Raw genomic sequence first — 17075 nt, forward strand, 5'->3', positions numbered from 1 at the left:
ACCTGGACTAGAATGAGTTTGATACCACTGGTTTAAACACAAAATGACTTGTGTTTTTCTGGACTTCAGGATGGAGGAAGAGCTCTCAGAAACGCTGCAGCGGTCGATGATCAGAAAGGATGAGAGCAGCTACAGGATATGACTAGACATACCACCAGAATTCAAAGAAGCAGCACAACAGGGGAAAGCAAAAACAAACACAGCTAAAACCATCACTACAAAAACCCAACCAGGAAACATCCCAACAGCAGCAGAGTGAGTGGCGAGGGAAGGACACGGAGGGAGTGTGCAGCTGAGCAGAGAAAACCTCAGGTGACATGAGAAACCTCCGACATGTGGAGAAGGACACGGACACATGGAAGCACAGATACTGACCGGTTCACTGTCACAGTAACTGTCCCAGTGCAGTTGGCGGGTTGTCTTTGTCATCTGGAAATGTTAAGGCAGAGTTTACAGGAGGCGAGGTTCAGGGTTAGACAGCAGCATTCCAAAAACGAGACAGTCAAACATACAGATTTATGTGCAGCAATGGAAGGACGAGCTGTTAAGACGCAGACAGATATCAAGTCAGACGACATTTAGAAGCAGGTAGACACTGATGACAGATGAAGCATTCACAGACACTCCACTACGATTGAACGCATCCAGGTGGAATGAAGCTGAAGATATGAAACAGACGTGCAAATTAAAGCTCCACAAATGATGGATTGATTTCACTTTGCATTACGGCAAACCAGGAGTTTTTAGTTTCAGGAACCATTGATTTCCATCCATACAGATAAGACAGAAAAATCAACACAACAATGTTTAACCTTCATGTCGTCCTGCGGGTCAAAACTGACCCGTTTTAAAGTTTGAAAATGTGGGAAAAAAATATTTTCACTGTGAAACTTCTGATGTCCACATTTTCAACATTTTTGGGAAATTTTTGAATGTTTTTTGGTGGAAAAAAAGAAATTTAAAAAATGTTTCTTTAAGACCATTCACAAAAATCCAGTGAATTTCGATGGATTTTGGTTGATTTATATGTGAATGTTCTTAAAGAAAAAGTTAGAAGTTTTACTGATATATATATGTAATCACTTTAGATATTTTTAGGATTTTTTGGAAGATTTTTACTTATTTTTTGAAAATATTTACAAGAATTTTCTTACCAAATTTGGGGGATTTTTTAAAAACAAAACTTTTAAGGAATTATGGGAATTTTCTTCCTGAAGGTTTTTCAAATTTTCTGAAATTTGGGGAATTTTTTTTTTTTTTTGCTGAATCTTTGGCTTTTTTTCAGACATGGAAACTGTATTTTTTGGTGCCTGTAAATGAAGACAACAGGAGGGTTAAGGAGGTAGGTGTGAAACATGAATTCCAGTCGTGGTTATCATGTTTACGGAGCTCGTAAACAAGTCGACTCTGAGGTTGTGAAATCCATGCAGGAGCTGCAGCTGCTGCAGGAGAGATTTGATGTTTTCATTTCTACAAACTCCAGAGAACAGAAAGGGAATGGAGCTGGAAGAGAGGAGGTGGCTGTGGGTGAATGTATGTGGATGTGTGCTCATGTGTTTGCATGTGCACATCAGTGGTTGGGAGGAATGGAAGGAATTCCCTGCTCTCTCTCCTGCGTAGGCGGAAGGATTTTGGAGGAGGGTCGCCGGTTGCCATGGAGGCGGCGACACGACGAGCTTCACACAACGTCCACATTCCACAGGCATCGTGTTGTTGATGTTTGTTGAGGCTTTTTTAACGTGAAACCTGTTTTCCTTTTGGCCGATGCACAGATCAGGACCAGAAGTGCGTTGTTTATGTCTTGTGTGTGTTTGTTAGAGGTGAGGGTGAGAAAGTGCACGTGTAAAAACAGCATCTGATGGCTAAAGTGTGAGGAAAAACCCACAAACATGCAGCTGTGCCCACGGAAACTCAAACCAACAAACATGCAGAAATTAAAACACATCAGTTGTCTCAGAAACAAGCACTGAATCCTTTGAGTCCCGGCTTCCTGTTTGTGGACGATGACACACTGACGACAGCAAAACACACATTTACAGCTCTACAAATCACTCAAAACCACAGAAAACAGACAGCACGGCCAGCGTACAACAAAACCAGACAGGTTAACGTGTTGATCTCATTTCTATTTTAAAATAAGTCCTGGATACCTGACTGAGGTAATGATATTCTTCAGGCTTCTTGAGGTGAAAGGCGATCCTCTCTTCTTCACTCGCTCCTGCCAGCAGGTAGTAAAACACATGGTAGTTTCTGGAAAAATAAAGACAGAAACGGATCATTTTTGTAGCAAATCAGAGATGGTCAAGCAGGTGATCGCCGCTAATGAGTAGAAATGGAATAACACTGCAATTAGAAGCAAATTCTTATTATTTTCTACTTATTTTAATAAGAATTATGCAGAATTTCTTTTGCATTATTTTGCAGTTTTCTACAACTACTGAATATTTCTACTATAGTATATTCGTGCACTTTTCACTTTAGTACATTTTTACTCTTAGTATAAGTTACAGGTAATGAAGTACGTCTATTCTATTCTAAAATTTGTGCAATTTCAAAACCAGATTACTCGTCAGCAAACACAGAAACAACCAGTATCAGCTATTAGAACTAGTAAAGATAGAACTGCAGAAGTTTCATAATTACTTCAGCATGTAGAAAAAACTGAATAATTACAAAGCAGCTCTGGTTCAGCTCTTTACTGTGATATTCAGTGACTTCACTGCATAAATACTAACATGTGTAGATATTAACGTCGCGACGAGTTCATGAGGAATGTATGTGGAGATGAAAGCAGAGCTGAAACTAGGGTTACATCTGATGTAACTTCTAGAGCAGACTGCAGCACAGACAGACCAGCGACTGGCATCGTTGGAAAGGTGAAGTCACACTGAGTTTTTTAGTTATTTTCATTTTATTTACCAGAGTTTGTTGATGTGCAGTGGCTGCATGTGCACAAAGGAAGAGACGCTGAAAAGAAAGATTTGGTTGCAGTTTTGACAATGGATAAAATGACGTCGACAGAAAACAGGCTGTCTGCAACTCCTGCTCCTATATGAGGCATTAAAATTAATTCGTTTAATTTAAATCAGCAGCATGGAGCTTTAATAACAAATGCATAGTCAGAGATGAACGCCATCCAAAACTAAACATTATTTTAGACGTCATCGTTGCACCGTATGAAAGGGGCTGCAAACGGATTGGTTTTTTTTTAGCTTTTTCAAAATTTATTTTTAGTTTTGAATCAGATGCACTCCTGAACAAAACAGTCTGAATCCTTCTACAATCAATACATGAGGTTTCATTTGATTTGCACTACAACTCAATAAAACCTTACAGTAGGTCCTCGACTTACATCACAGTTCCGTTCCTACTGATCAATGTAAGTCAATTTTGGCCGTAAGTCGGAACTCCAGTGAAAATGTAAACCAATCCATTCCATGCATCACGATATCGATCAGTTCTTCATAAAGTCATGAAAACCAACAACTTTCATGCATGTATGAATCATTTTACTAGAAGATAACAGAATATTGTAATGGACTGATATTGTTGTTGATGTTTCAATGTTTATTGTTCAGTTCCAGATTTCCCTAATGTCAGTGAACGTGCCATGTTTAGTTAGCTCACCTCTGATTGGCTGAGAGTCAGCAGTAGAGAGAGCTGGGAATGGCTGATAATTCTGGAGCTAAGTTCTGGGGTTTTTCTAGTTATTCTGGCGTTGGCTACGGTCCACAGTAGCCTGTGTGAAGGTTCAATAAACCAGCAGAGAACCAGATAAAGTCTCACTCATTCATCACAGAGGGTCTCTACAATATGTTGACCTGTTTTTACAACTAGACCCATGTTGGTCGGTGTTTCTTCCTGTTCCCAGCGTTTTATTCTATCTAATTTCACTTCCATGGAGACGGCTTTCCTTTTCTTCCAAGCATCAGAAGAGTCTGACTTACACTAGGAGCCATAATGAAGGACAAAAAGTTAGTGAATGTAGCACAATCCAAGGTGGATGTAAACAAAGCCGTCTGATGGCGCCACGTGACGACGTATTCATCTGCTGCACTCATTACTAGTTCCATGTAACCAGTTCTGATGTAACGATGAAACGCTGTATGTCGAGGACGCCGTAAACCGAGGACCTCCTGTAGTTGGAATGCAAAGTCTGCCCACCAGATTCTAATGGTTAACTGATGTGTTCCTGAAATAGAAATGCTGAACTGTCAGTTTATCACTAAAGTCTTGATCTGCAGAGTGTAATAGTCCAGTACTTTCTGTCACAAACAGTCCACTACTTGTGAAGATATTACGCTCAACATCAACGTGTCAGACGAGGACCAAGTTTCCAAGTTAAGAGTCATGTCAGCTCAGGTGTCTCCGCTCGTCCGTGTCGTTCACGGTTTCTCCGATGGCGTGGAGCTGCAGCCTAAAGGTTGGAGGTCAAACGTGTGCAGCAGTCTGTCTTCTTCGAATGCACACACAAGCTTCTACTGGCCTTTAGTCAGCAATTCATCTCTGTAAGAGCCCCACTCCACCGAGAGCCCCCCCATAGCGAGGTCGAACCTCCCCACACCCACACATTACAGTCAGACCCACTTAGAGCTGAATTCACTCCATGACTCAGTCTGGAAAAAGTTCACTTCACGCAGATGCACATTCTGGCAAAAGTCAAACTCCACTTATTTTATTCATTTCGAAAAAAAATTATGGTGACGGCAAGTATAAAGTTTGGAGAAAAGCGCAGATTAACCCTCCTGTCGTCCTCATTTACAGGCACCAAAAAATATTGTTCTCTTCTCTGAAAAAAAATCCAAAAATTCAGCAAAAAAATTCCCAAATTTCTGAAAATTTGCAAATCCTTCAGGAAGAAAATTCCAATAATTCCTTAAAAGTTTCCCTGAAAAATTCTACTTTTAAAAAATCCCCCAAATTTGGCAAGAAAATTCTTGTAAATATTTTCAAAAAATTAGTAAAAAGCTTCCACAAAAATCCTAAAAATATCTAAAGTGATTCCATATATATCAGTAAAACTACTAATATTTCCTTGAAGAACATTCACATAAAAATCAACCAAAATCCAGTGAAATTTGCTGGATTTTGGTTGATTTTTATGTGAATGTTCTTAAGAAACATTTTTAACATTTTTTTTTCCACCAAAAAATGTTCAAAGATTTCCCAAAAATGTTGAAAATGTAGACATCAGAAATTTCACTGTGAAAATATATTTTTTTACACATTTTCAAACTTTAAAACAGGTCAATTTGACCCGCAGGACGACACGAGGGTTAAGAGTGTTGGTATCGACTGAACAAAGAAGACAGAGCTAAAACTACCAACAACAGAAGGAATCTTGTTTAGTGACATTTTGTTCAGACTTGGTGTTTAAAACATCATCCGGTTTCTAAACAGGATTTGGTAAATATTACTGGCTGTACTGCTTTTTACTGAGATCTAACTGTGTATTTATCATGTTAATTTGATCCATAAGTTCATCATTAAATGCATTTCCCAACAGTTTATGAGTTTCCTGCTCTCTAACTGATGCTTCCTGTTTATTTTCTGCTCACCGCTCATTGTGCTCTTGATAGACGAGTCTGGACTTCTCCAGGAGGTATTTCTCCACATAAGCTCTGCAAAGAGTGCAGCACAAATGAGTAACTTCAAAAACGTTCTTTTTTTAAATGAAATAGAATAAAAAGAGTATGTCTCTGAGCTTCCTCACCCTCTGACGGTGCCGCTCTCCTGGTAGTTCACCTGGATGAACTTCCCAAAGCGACTGGAGTTGTTGTTGTGTGCCGTCTTGGCGTTCCCAAACGCCTGAGAGGAAAAGGAGGAAGACGTGGTTAGAACAAATACACACTGGGAAGAATAAATGAGAACATATTGCATATCACACACTGGAAAAAATGCCCCTCTCAAAACAAGAAAAAAAAATAATTTCAAGGAACTTTTACCTTGAAATAAGTGAAAAAATCTGCCAATAGAACAAGTGAAAAATGTCTTGGTAAGATTTCTAGAAATAAGATATGATATTTAGAATATTGAGATTGAGAGATTAGCTGGCAAAACTTATTTTAAGCTCTATTTTACCAGGATTGTCAAGCTTAGGTGTCTTAAAATAAGCCAGACATGCTTAAAAAAAAATAATAAAAAAAATAGCAGTTTTTTCACTCAAAAATAGATTTTTGCTTTCATGTAACCTCCTAATTTGAGATGTATGAAATTTATTTTGAGTTTTCTTGTAAAATTCAACTCAAAACAAGATAATTTCAAGATTGTTTGACTTAACAAGATATTTAAGATGCATTGTCTTAACCCTCCTGTTTTCATTTACAAGCACCAAAAAAAAATCCAAAAATTCAGCAAAAAACTTTCCCAAATTTCTGAAAATTTGTAAAACATTCAGGAAGAAAATTCCAATAATTCCTTAAAAGTTTCCCTTAAAAGTTTTATTTTTTAAAAAATCCCCCCAATTTGGCAAGAAAATTCTTGTAAATATTTTCAAAAAATGAGTAAAAATCTTCCAAAAAAATCCTGAAAATATCTAAAGTGATTCCATATATATCAGTAAAACTTCCAATATTTTCTTTGAGAACATTCACATAAAAATCAACCAAAATCCAGTGAAATTTGCTGGATTATTTTATTTTTACATGAACGTTCTTCAGAAACGTTTTTAACATTTCTTTTTTTCCCACCAAAAAATGTTCAAAGATTTCCCAAAAATGTTGAAAATGTGGACATCAGAAGTTTCGCTGTGAAAATAGATTTTTTTTCCTCATTGTCAAACTTTAAAACGGGTCAATTTGACCCGCAGGACGACATGAGGGTTAAAACAAGTCCCTCCATCTGCTGAAATGTCTCTTGTTCAGTGAATTTATCTTAAATCAAGTCGGATGAGACATTTTGACTAAAAATAAGACAAATAGACTTGGTAAGATTTTGAGTTTTTGCAGTGTGAGAACATATTGCATATCACACACACACAGGTTAGTGCTAGAGGTGACTGTAGGTGTGGATAATGACTTAACGGGTCAGACATACGGAGACGTCGGCCTCGAGCCAAACATCGTCCTGAAATGCTGTCAGCTGGACGACGCAGAGCCAGCTTTTCCTCTGACACAGTTTCAAACAGCATCAGTCCGAGACAGATTAATAACATGTTCTTAGGATCTATTAAAGTCAGAGGCAGATAAATTGCCAGAGTGAGGACGAAGCAGGCCTGATGGAAAAAGCTCCGGCTGGGTGAGTAATGGGATCCATGTGGCCGTGTGGAACATGTGTAGCGGCTGTGCTTTAATAAGACGCTCCAGTATTTCCCCTCGCTGCTCTGTTTATGTTGTACGGCTGCCTGTAGGGGAAGTAGTTTTTCACCCAATATAAACCCTGCACTTATTTGTAGCTCCACCACAAGTAAACAAATTCCTCAGTGAATCATTTCGAGCCGTCCGAACGCTGCGACGGGAGAACACCCCTCCCTGAACCACCCTGCACCAACACCCAAACTAACGCCAGGTTCAGGCGCAACACCGTGGAGCTCCAGGCTGATCCTGACGTACAGATGTGGAACTGGAGAGTCGAGAAGATGAAGAAATTCACTGAAACTGCAAATGCACCATTTGCTGTAGGGCAGGCCGTTATTTGCTGCTGGTTCAGTCTATAACTGAGGGACTTCTGAAGTCCATGGCATATATCTGCATACATTTTTATTAAAAGTGAAAAAACTAATGTTTTTATGTTCATCATGATCATGTCTTTACAAATTCCATCATTAATTATTATGGAAACAATCACTTATTAATAAAAAATGACTAGATATCACTAAAATGTCAACTAAATAAGTGTCTGAATTTAATACCAACCACCTTCTAATGAGCTAAACAATAATAAAATGAGCTGATTCAGAAATAGTTGGGATTGTGTTCTTTTATTAAAGTGAGATAATTAGGACAGATAGTTCTTTTTTTGGCAATTTATCACATTTCATGTGGAAAATAACAAATGAAACCCCTTTCCACTAAGTTCCCCGTTACAAAAACACCTCTCCAGAAAGTGTGTTAATCTCTAACCTGAAGGTCTACATGAAAGTGTGTTAACCCTCATGTCGATCCTAAAGCATCGAGATGTTTCTGGGAATCATCTTGCTGGAGTCACTTCAGTCTCTTAAACCACTGCATCCCTGCTATGAAGACACCCTTCATTTATTACTCATAAAGCTGAAGAAATCATTAAATAGGAAGCAGCCACTGTGGAAAAAACAGATCCAACGCTGTTGCCTGAACAAAGGAAGGTCACACCAGGTCACACTGAGGAATGGTGGGATGTAAAATATGAGACCTGATGTGTTTGAGATTCTCAGAGGAGCTGGTTTTCTGTTCACCTCTCCATCCATCTCTGAACCTGAAGGTCCAGGAGCTGCAGGTCAGACGAGGACGGACCAACATCAGTAAGAACTTCCTGAACGGACGGCCAATAAAAACCAAGCAGCCTTCAGCGAGAGGAACCCGGGTCAGACCAGTCAGATATCGGCTCTTTCAGCTTTTTGCTAACATTCAACATTTTGCGCTGGACCGACAGGAAGCAGGATGTGGAACGACTCAAACACAGAGAGCTGATTTATGTCGAAGCAGCGAGCATTCGTCCACCTGGTCTGTGTAAAGAAGACGCATCGTTGAAACGGACACTTTTACAGCCGGCAGTTTCTAAACTTGGCTAACTCCATATCAACAGTGATAAAACACAAACCTCCCAACAGACAGCTCCAACTGGCATTCCTTCTAATACAGGTTAAAAAATGCAAAAAATAAAATGAACAGAGTCCCTAGTTAGAGCCAGAGGTCATTAGATCACCTCCAAAGTCCCACATTTCTACGAACATAAAGAGTCACAGCAGCCTTAGATCAGGGGTCAAACTCATTTTAGTTCAGGAGCCACATTCAGGACCAGTAAAACCACAGAATAATAACCCATAAATAACCACAACTCCTAATGGTTCCTTTGTTTTAGTGAAAAAAGTACATTCTGAAAATGTTCACATTTAAGGAACTATCTTTCTACAAAACATCATGAAAAACCTGATATTTCTGAAGAAAAATAAATTAAATTTCATCAACATTCAGCCTCAGTTTATCATTTCCACATTACAACTTCCAGATCACAGTGTCTACAAAGGAACACAACATTTAGTCACCCGGAACTGAACCACAGAGGATTTTACTTTAAAAAAGAACAAAAAACAACAAAAACACGACAAATATTCCAAAAATGAGATGCAAAGCAACAAGAAACGAGACAAATGACACAAAACAAAACAATAAACAGACAAAAAATTAGACAAAAATGTTACAAAACGACAAAAAATGGACAAACGACACAAACAAGACCAAAACTGACAAAAACGAGAAACAAAATGGCAAAAAGTAGACAAACGACACAAAACAACGAACACAGCAAAACACAAAATGACAAAAATAAGACACAAAACGCAAGCAAGACAAAAGGGAACAAAAAACGACAAAAACGAGAAACAAAAGGACAAGAAATATTAGGGAAACGACAAAAGTCAGACAAAAAAACTACAAAAACACGACAAATATTACAAAAATGAGACACAAAAGAACAACGAACAATCTAGTATTTTACTTATTGATCCAAACAACTTGTCATTGTCTAGAAATGATTTTAAATTTATAGTTTTACTAATTTACAATCTGCAGTTAATGTCTTCTCTGGAATTTTCCACTTTGAGGGCCAGATTGGACCCTCTGGAGGACCGCTTTTGGCCCACGGGCCTCATGTTGGACACCCCTGCCTTAGATCATCTGAGAGACTTGCTAATGAGGAACAGAGCGACTTAAAGTAACTCACAAAAACATCATCTTCTAACTAATCTGCTGCAGAATGTTCAGACAGACTTAATGCACAGCGGTCCTTAGACCAGTTCTCATCTCAGTTTCTTCTCAAATTATTTCACTGCACTTTCTGCTTCTTCCGCCAACACAAACCACCCACAACAATGCAAATGTGTTCTCTGTCAGGAGTTATTCTGAGGCAGCAGAGGTTGAGGTGAAGCGAATAATAAACAGGAAAGATTTCTAACTCACGAGTATCTGAGGGAGGATTTCTTTCCTCTCTGAACGCTCCTAAAGGGACAGCAGCGTTAGTCGTGTTTGTACAGACGTGATCTTCACCACTCCAGTCCTTCCAGGAGGTCAACGACATTATTCTTGGCTCCAGACCACAGGCTGAAACCAGCGACAGACTGCAGACGGTGCCAGGGTGTTCTGGGTGTAAAATGTCTCAGGACAGACTCGGTCAAAGTCATTCAGGACGCCACGAGGATGATGTGATGCTTTCAAAAGTAAAACACTCTGACCACTTTAGTTAACCCTGGTGTCGTCCTGGGGGTCAAATTCACTCATTTTAAAGTTTGAAAATGTGATTTAAAAAAATTTATTTTCACAGTGAAACTTCTGATGTCCACATCTTCAACATTTCTGGGAAATTTTTCAACATTTTTGGTGGAAAAAAATGTTTCTTAAGAACAGAACCAAAATCCAGCGAAGTTTGCTGGATAATTCCTTAAATGTGAATATTTTCAGAATGTACTTTTTTTTGCACTGAAACAAAGGAAAAATTGGAGTTATTTATAGATTTATTTTTGCTCTGATTTTACTGATAGGAGCACTGGGAGCAGGGTGTCGCTGCACAAGGCCGCTACTTCACAAGGAACGGCAGTCAAATAGAAATCAGGTAGAGCTTTTGCTTCTTTTTTTTTTTAGAAACAGACCATGATAAAAACTGCATATCAAACCTCTATAACATGAAGGCGTGGATACGTGTTTTAATGAAGTCTCTGCTAGAAGGCTCATAAAGCTGTTATTGATCAGGTTGGGATGATACTTAAACAATAACAATCTTCCGATATATAAAATTAGTTTTAGAAAAAAATAAAGGTTTAGATTAGCAGCATATAATGTACAGGGTCAACTATAATGACAAAACCAGAATAAAAAAAGGGAAGCTGGCAGTTACTTATTTCTGAAATGCTTCCCTCTGAGGTGAAGGTAATGAGGTTCTGTGTCTTCGTACGATCCGACTCGGAGACAAACGGCCTTTAATCACATGAGGATGACTTCATTAACAGCTCCTCTCCAGGACGACGTTAGAGGAGTGAAAACAGGAAAACAGTCTGGCTTCAGATGAATGGAGGGGTCACGCTCGGCCCTCAGATGGAGAGCCGAGACAAAAGAGCGCTTGATTTAACCCCCAGAGGGATTATCTTTTAGCAAGTCATCAACTGCTCAGCGGCTGCAGATGAATTTCCACGCCAGGGTTGTGTTTGGAGGTCATGTGACCGTACAGAGAAACGCTTTGTGTGGATTTCAAAGAGATAAAAAACAGCATTCTTCTGACGGCAAACTGATTTAGGAAAGTGTCACCAAATGTTCTGCATTCCTCCTCTGACAGAGAAAACTACTCCGACTAGCTGTGCTGTGTGATTCACTGAACGTCCGTGGATTCATATCCTCCCCAGAGGCGACTCACCCACCGCAGCGCTCGGACAGGAAGTCAACAACCAGCCAGCATGTTTGAGGGTTCAGTCTCAGTGTGAGTGGGCAGATAACATCCTCCAGGGGCTCATTCATACCAGGACCCTTTAGTCTCCCGCCTCAGGCCGCTGTGGCTGGACTGGACGGTAGTCGCTGTGGTCGTTTAATCACAGGGAGCTCCAGCCGTCGCGGTTCCCAGCTCGGTGAAAGCTCGGTGGGATGTGGTTCTGGCAGCAGCTTCTGTCCAGAACTCTGAAACGTGTCTCAGGTGGGATGTGGACAGGAGTAGAATGTTTAAAAAGTCTTCTTCACCCTCGTGTTGAGAGCAGTGAACATCTGTGGGTTGCTTTTGTTTCTCCTCACTTTTAGTAGAAAATAAACTGGACTTGCATTGTTCTAACTCAGAGGTGTCCAACATGAGGCCCATGGGCCAAAAGTGGTCCTCCACAGGGTCCAATCCGGCCCTCAAAGTGTAAAAATTCCAGAGAAGACATTAACTGCAGATTGTAAATTAGTAAAACCATAAATTTAAAATCATTTCTAGACCATGACAAGTTGTTTTGATCAGAAAGTAAAATACTGGATTGTTCATTGATCTTTTGTCGTTTTGTGTCTCATTTTTGTAATATTTTGTCATCCATTTGTCTGACTTTTGTTTGGCTCATGTTTTTGTCATTTTGTGTTTCCTTTTTGTCTCACTTGTGTTTTATGTCTTATTTTTGTCATTTTGTGTTTTGCTTTATTCATTGTTTTGTGTGTCGTTTGTCTATTTTTTGTCGTTTTGTTTCTCGCTTTTGTCATTTTTGGTCTCGTTTGTGTCATTTGTCCATTTTTTTGTCGCTTTGTAATTTTTCTAATTTTACTCAATTTTAATCACTTTCTAAGACTGACTCAAAAACACAAATTCCAACCTCATAAAGGCACTAGAGGATCATCCAAGTCATAAAATCTTTTAATGTACACCAAAAATCTTCCCCACAGAAGTCCATTCAGCAGCGTCTTCTCAAGGATTTTGTGGAAATGAGGGAAAAGATTGATCTGGTCTGACTTTTAATCTTTTAAAATGTTGACTTTGGCATACATCAGTGTACCTTTAATCTACACTGTAAAAAATAAACAAAAAAAGATTACATCCATTAAAAAGCTGAAAATCTGGTAACAAGGATGCCAGAGAAAATACATTACACAGTAGAAAACTAGAATACTACAGGAGGTCCTCAGTTTACGGTGTCCTCGACCTACAGCGTTTCATTGTTACATGGAACTAGTTGACCAGCAGAGCGGATGAATACGTCGTCATGTGGGAACAGGGCCAAACACCGACCAACATGGGTCACGTTGTAAAAACAATGCAACGTATTCTGTTATCTTCTAGTAAAATTATTCATACATGCATGAAAGTCGTTGGTATTCATGACTTTATGAAGAACTGATCGAACGGCTTTGTTTACATTTTCACCGGAGTTCTGACTTACGGTGAAAATCAAGTTACATCAATCTGTAGGAAAGGAACTCCGACTGTAAACACTGTGAAAATAGCAAATATTTTTAAAAATGACTATATTTTAACTATTTTAACACAACATTATGCAGTTTTGCCAATTTCTTGTTATTTTACACTTCAAATGTAAATGAATGCATTATTTTCTGTGATTGTCCGATTCAGTCGTTGGAAGCTTTGTGTAAAGAGTCCTTCTGTCCTCCATGATTCCACGTAAGTCCACCGTCACTCTCCTCTAAACTCCTCTGGGAGCAGATCTGATGGTCCAGTGAAATTAGCTGTAAAGACGTCAGGCCTGACGGGATGCAAGTCTGGCTTCAATGAACTCACACAAATCTCAGCACATTGTTTGGCAACTATTTCAGCTGCAGTCACCACATCAGTTCACATCGACTCCCTCTGTGTGCTCATCAGTACATCCAACATGCTGCAGCCTCCAGGTGAAAACCATCTAAAGATCACACCTTGTGGACGTTTGTGTGAACTTTCCACTGCTTGTCTGATACTTCTTATCTTTACAAAACATATTATCAGTGTTGCATTTAGAATAAGACGTAAAAAATGACATATTTTACAATAAAAACATATCAGCTGACAGTATAATAAATCTATTGACAGCGACTAAACTGATGAGACGAAATAACCCAGAAGAAACGAGGTTTACTTTGCTTTTTGTCAAATTGTTTCATTAAATCAACCAGTCCCTCCAGGAATTCATGAACGCAAATTCAACCAATCTCCATGAATTCTACGTGACCTTGCAATTTTGTCCAATCACTGCAACTTTTCCACCATTTTGTCCCGCCTCCCGTGAGTTCCACCAATCACAGCAGTCCTAAACGTTATGCACGTACGTCACTGAATTCACTTCCTGTTTCTGATCTGAAGATGCAGACGTGTCCCATTCTAATGTCTCTCATTTACCAACAAAAATTACTGCTAAAGACGGTGAAAAACAATTCCTGATGTTCTTCACCAAAGCAGAGCTAAACTGTTTTACACCCGTGAAATATTGTGGTGGAAAACAAACAAAAACCATCGACTGATAAACACTTTTCTACCACCAAACATATCAGGAGAACGTCTGAAAGGAGCGGAAACAGACCAGACAGATCACCGTGATGGAAGCTGTTGATCCAGATCTGTTGGAGCTCTGAAACAATGAAGGGAAGTTAGATTCATTAATGGACGTAACGAGTCGTGAGCGTGTGAACACGTGTGTGAATACCAGGATGTGAAATTAACTTTTTAAGCTACTGACAGATATGTCCAAATATGATTCATTCAGTAGTAAATGATCATTTAGTGGCTTAAATCTACCAACCACTTCCTGTTAAACCAGTATCCGGCTGCTGCTAGTTTCCCACCGTGGTGTACCAGCTGGTGGAAATGGGTTGGAGCGTTAAAGAATTAGTTTAGGAACAAATATCGTCAACTAAAATGTTGAAACGTGTTCTAAAAACTGAAAAAAATGAAACTTTTTAGGAACTGTCACTGTCTCCTGCAATTTCATCACAACAAATAAGCTTAAAACATTGCAACTTACGTCACAATTTTTTAGAAAAGCTGCCATGAATTCAGGCATTTTAGGGAGAAACAATCTGGAAAAACGCCCTGAAATCCTGGAGGGACTGATTTCAGTTTTTGTATTATTTGTGTCGTCTATTCGTGGATGTAACGAGAAACTGGATACTGGAATTAAAGAATCGAGTAAAACAGCAAAAGTGTCATTTTTGCACACCGCTTCCTGGAATAAACAAGATTTAAAAAATGTTCTGAAGATTTTGTCACCATCAGACCAAGCTACGCTAACTGATTATGCTAAGCTAATTTAACCAACCATCCAACTCTATCCTCTAGAAGGCCAAAGATTCCTTCCCAAAAGTCCTCTGGAGGCTACCTTACATGTATGACGGAGATGAACAAGGAGAAAGAAAACAAGAATTAGAAAAAACAGCGGCCTTTTGATCAGTGTTTGGCTCAGAGATGAAAGCCGGCCGTAATAGAAAAATAATCTCCAGGACTCGTCGGCTATCAGAGACATCTCTCATATAACATAAACCTCCTCAAATCAGAGACAATGAGTGGGAAAAAGCTGCGATCCTAAATTAGAAAAGACCCCTCAGACTGGAGCAAATCACAAACTTTACTCGAACTCCAAATTAGAAATTCATTCCCAGGCCGGTCCCTAAACTGTAGACATGAATCCCTGAAGAAGACGGTTTATCCTCAGGCTGAGCTGCTTTGACTGGACTGAAAAGTGAGACTGTTTTATCCAGGACATTATGGGATGCAGTAATGACAACAAACCGAATACAGCCGGATACGTATATCTGAACGTATGGACTTAAACGATGACTTCAGCAAAGAATTCAGAAACCCTGAGGACAGGAAAAAGTTCTCAACAAACACTGAGATCCTTCAACGTCAACGTGGATTTAGACCTGAAAGTAACGAAGCAGAACTCCAATTATTAAACGTGAAGTTTAACCCTCGTGTCGTGCTGCGGGTCAAAATTAACCCGTTTTAAAGTTTGAAAATGTGGGGGAAAATATATATATATTTTCACAGTGAAACTTCTGATGTCCACATTTTCAACATTTTTGGGAAATCTTTGAATATTTTTTGGTGGAAAAAAAGAAATGTTAAAATTTTTTCTTAAAAACATTCACAAAAAATCAACCAAAGTCCAGAGAATTTCGCTGGATTTTGGTTGATTTTTAAGTGAATGTTCTTAAAGAAAATATTAGAAGTTTTACTGATATATATGGAATCACTTTAGATATTTTTAGGATTTTTTTGGAAGATTTTTACTCATTTTTTGAAAATATTTACAAGAATTTTCTTGCCAAATTTAGGGGATTTTTTAAAAATAAAACTTTTAAGGGAAACGTTTAAGGAATTATTGGAATTTTCTTCCTGAAGGTTTTGCAAATTTTCAGAAATTTGGGGAATTTTTTGCTGGGTTTTTTAGATTTTTTTCAGACAAGGAAACAATATTTTTTGGTGCCTGTAAATGAGGACAACAGGAGGGTTAAGAGTCACTCTGAGTTTTACTGCACATTATTATCACTTTTAACAGGTTTTACAGTATTGAACTATTTAACATCTATTTTCCAGTATCCTCACTGTCAGATTTTACAGATTTCTTTTTACAGCTTCAAAGGTACGCTGAGGTTTCCAGATATTCTAACCAGATCCCTCGTTTCTCTGAGGAAACGCTGCTGCTGGTTTGTTCTCCTTCTGTGGGTGGCAGCGTTTCCAAGTCATTCCTTATCGGTAATAAAGATGTGTGTGGTCAGCTTCCTCTGACTGCCTCCCTCTGGCATCTCATCCCAGATTTATTTGTGTTTCTACTGACTTCACTCACTTTCTCTCACAGATACCGGACAGCAAAAAACAAACACAAGCAGGTATCAGCTGTTCTGTTTCACCTGCAGCTTGAGGGTCAAACGCTTCAGAAACACACTTTTAGACCGGAATAACTCGACAACAGAGACACAGAACAGAACAACCAGAAGGAAAACACAATGAAAAGGTCCAGAAAACACCGTGAGACATAGAGCAGAACCCCAGACAGGAGAAGAAGTGGAGAGCATCCTCAGCTGGAGAAAGTGGACTGAATCCAGGGAAAGTTCCTGAAATGGTGACATTCTGAGGGCAGGTCTGCCTTTCTGCATTCCACCAAAAAGAAGTTCAACCACATTCTTGTCCGGTCGGTGTAACTGGACGACTCGATGTGGGCGACTATTTGGAGCAGAGGCCCCTTCCTTTTCAGCGAAGCACAGCTGCCTTCCAGGATTTATTTCAAACATTGTCAAGATGCCTTTGACGCAATGTCATTTCTCACACTGGAGCACAGTGTCTTCTCTGTCCTCCAGTCATCCGCCTCATTATTCCTGCTCTTTCTGCCATGCGACAATTTCAAAGAAAAAAAACTATTCCGCGACTGAACTTTTGACCCGGCGTTATGTAAGAGCGCTCGGCTTCCTTAAGTGTGAGAAAAGGGTTAACGTGCACCAACGAGTAGC

The 17075-nt window shown here is 39.2% G+C and overlaps 1 protein-coding gene across 9 annotated transcripts in view; it reads right to left on the bottom strand.

Moving 5' to 3' along the window:
* myo9aa (myosin IXAa) overlaps positions 1–17075 on the bottom strand; it is a 162432-nt gene that overhangs the window by 68032 nt on the left and 77325 nt on the right. For 8 of the 9 annotated variants that reach the window (XM_055009191.1, XM_055009194.1, XM_055009168.1 and 5 more), the window contains exons 3-6: positions 5714–5808; positions 5559–5621; positions 2151–2250; positions 376–429 (exon numbers count right to left, since the gene is read on the bottom strand). In XM_055009191.1, the coding sequence (XP_054865166.1) occupies positions 376–429; positions 2151–2250; positions 5559–5621; positions 5714–5808 (312 nt within the window). The remainder of the gene's footprint in view (positions 1–375; positions 430–2150; positions 2251–5558; positions 5622–5713; positions 5809–17075) is intronic. The other variant, XM_055009181.1, reaches the window with a different exon arrangement.

This window comes from Amphiprion ocellaris, chromosome 1 (genome assembly GCF_022539595.1).
Source record: "Amphiprion ocellaris isolate individual 3 ecotype Okinawa chromosome 1, ASM2253959v1, whole genome shotgun sequence".
Lineage (NCBI taxonomy): Eukaryota > Metazoa > Chordata > Actinopteri > Pomacentridae > Amphiprion > Amphiprion ocellaris.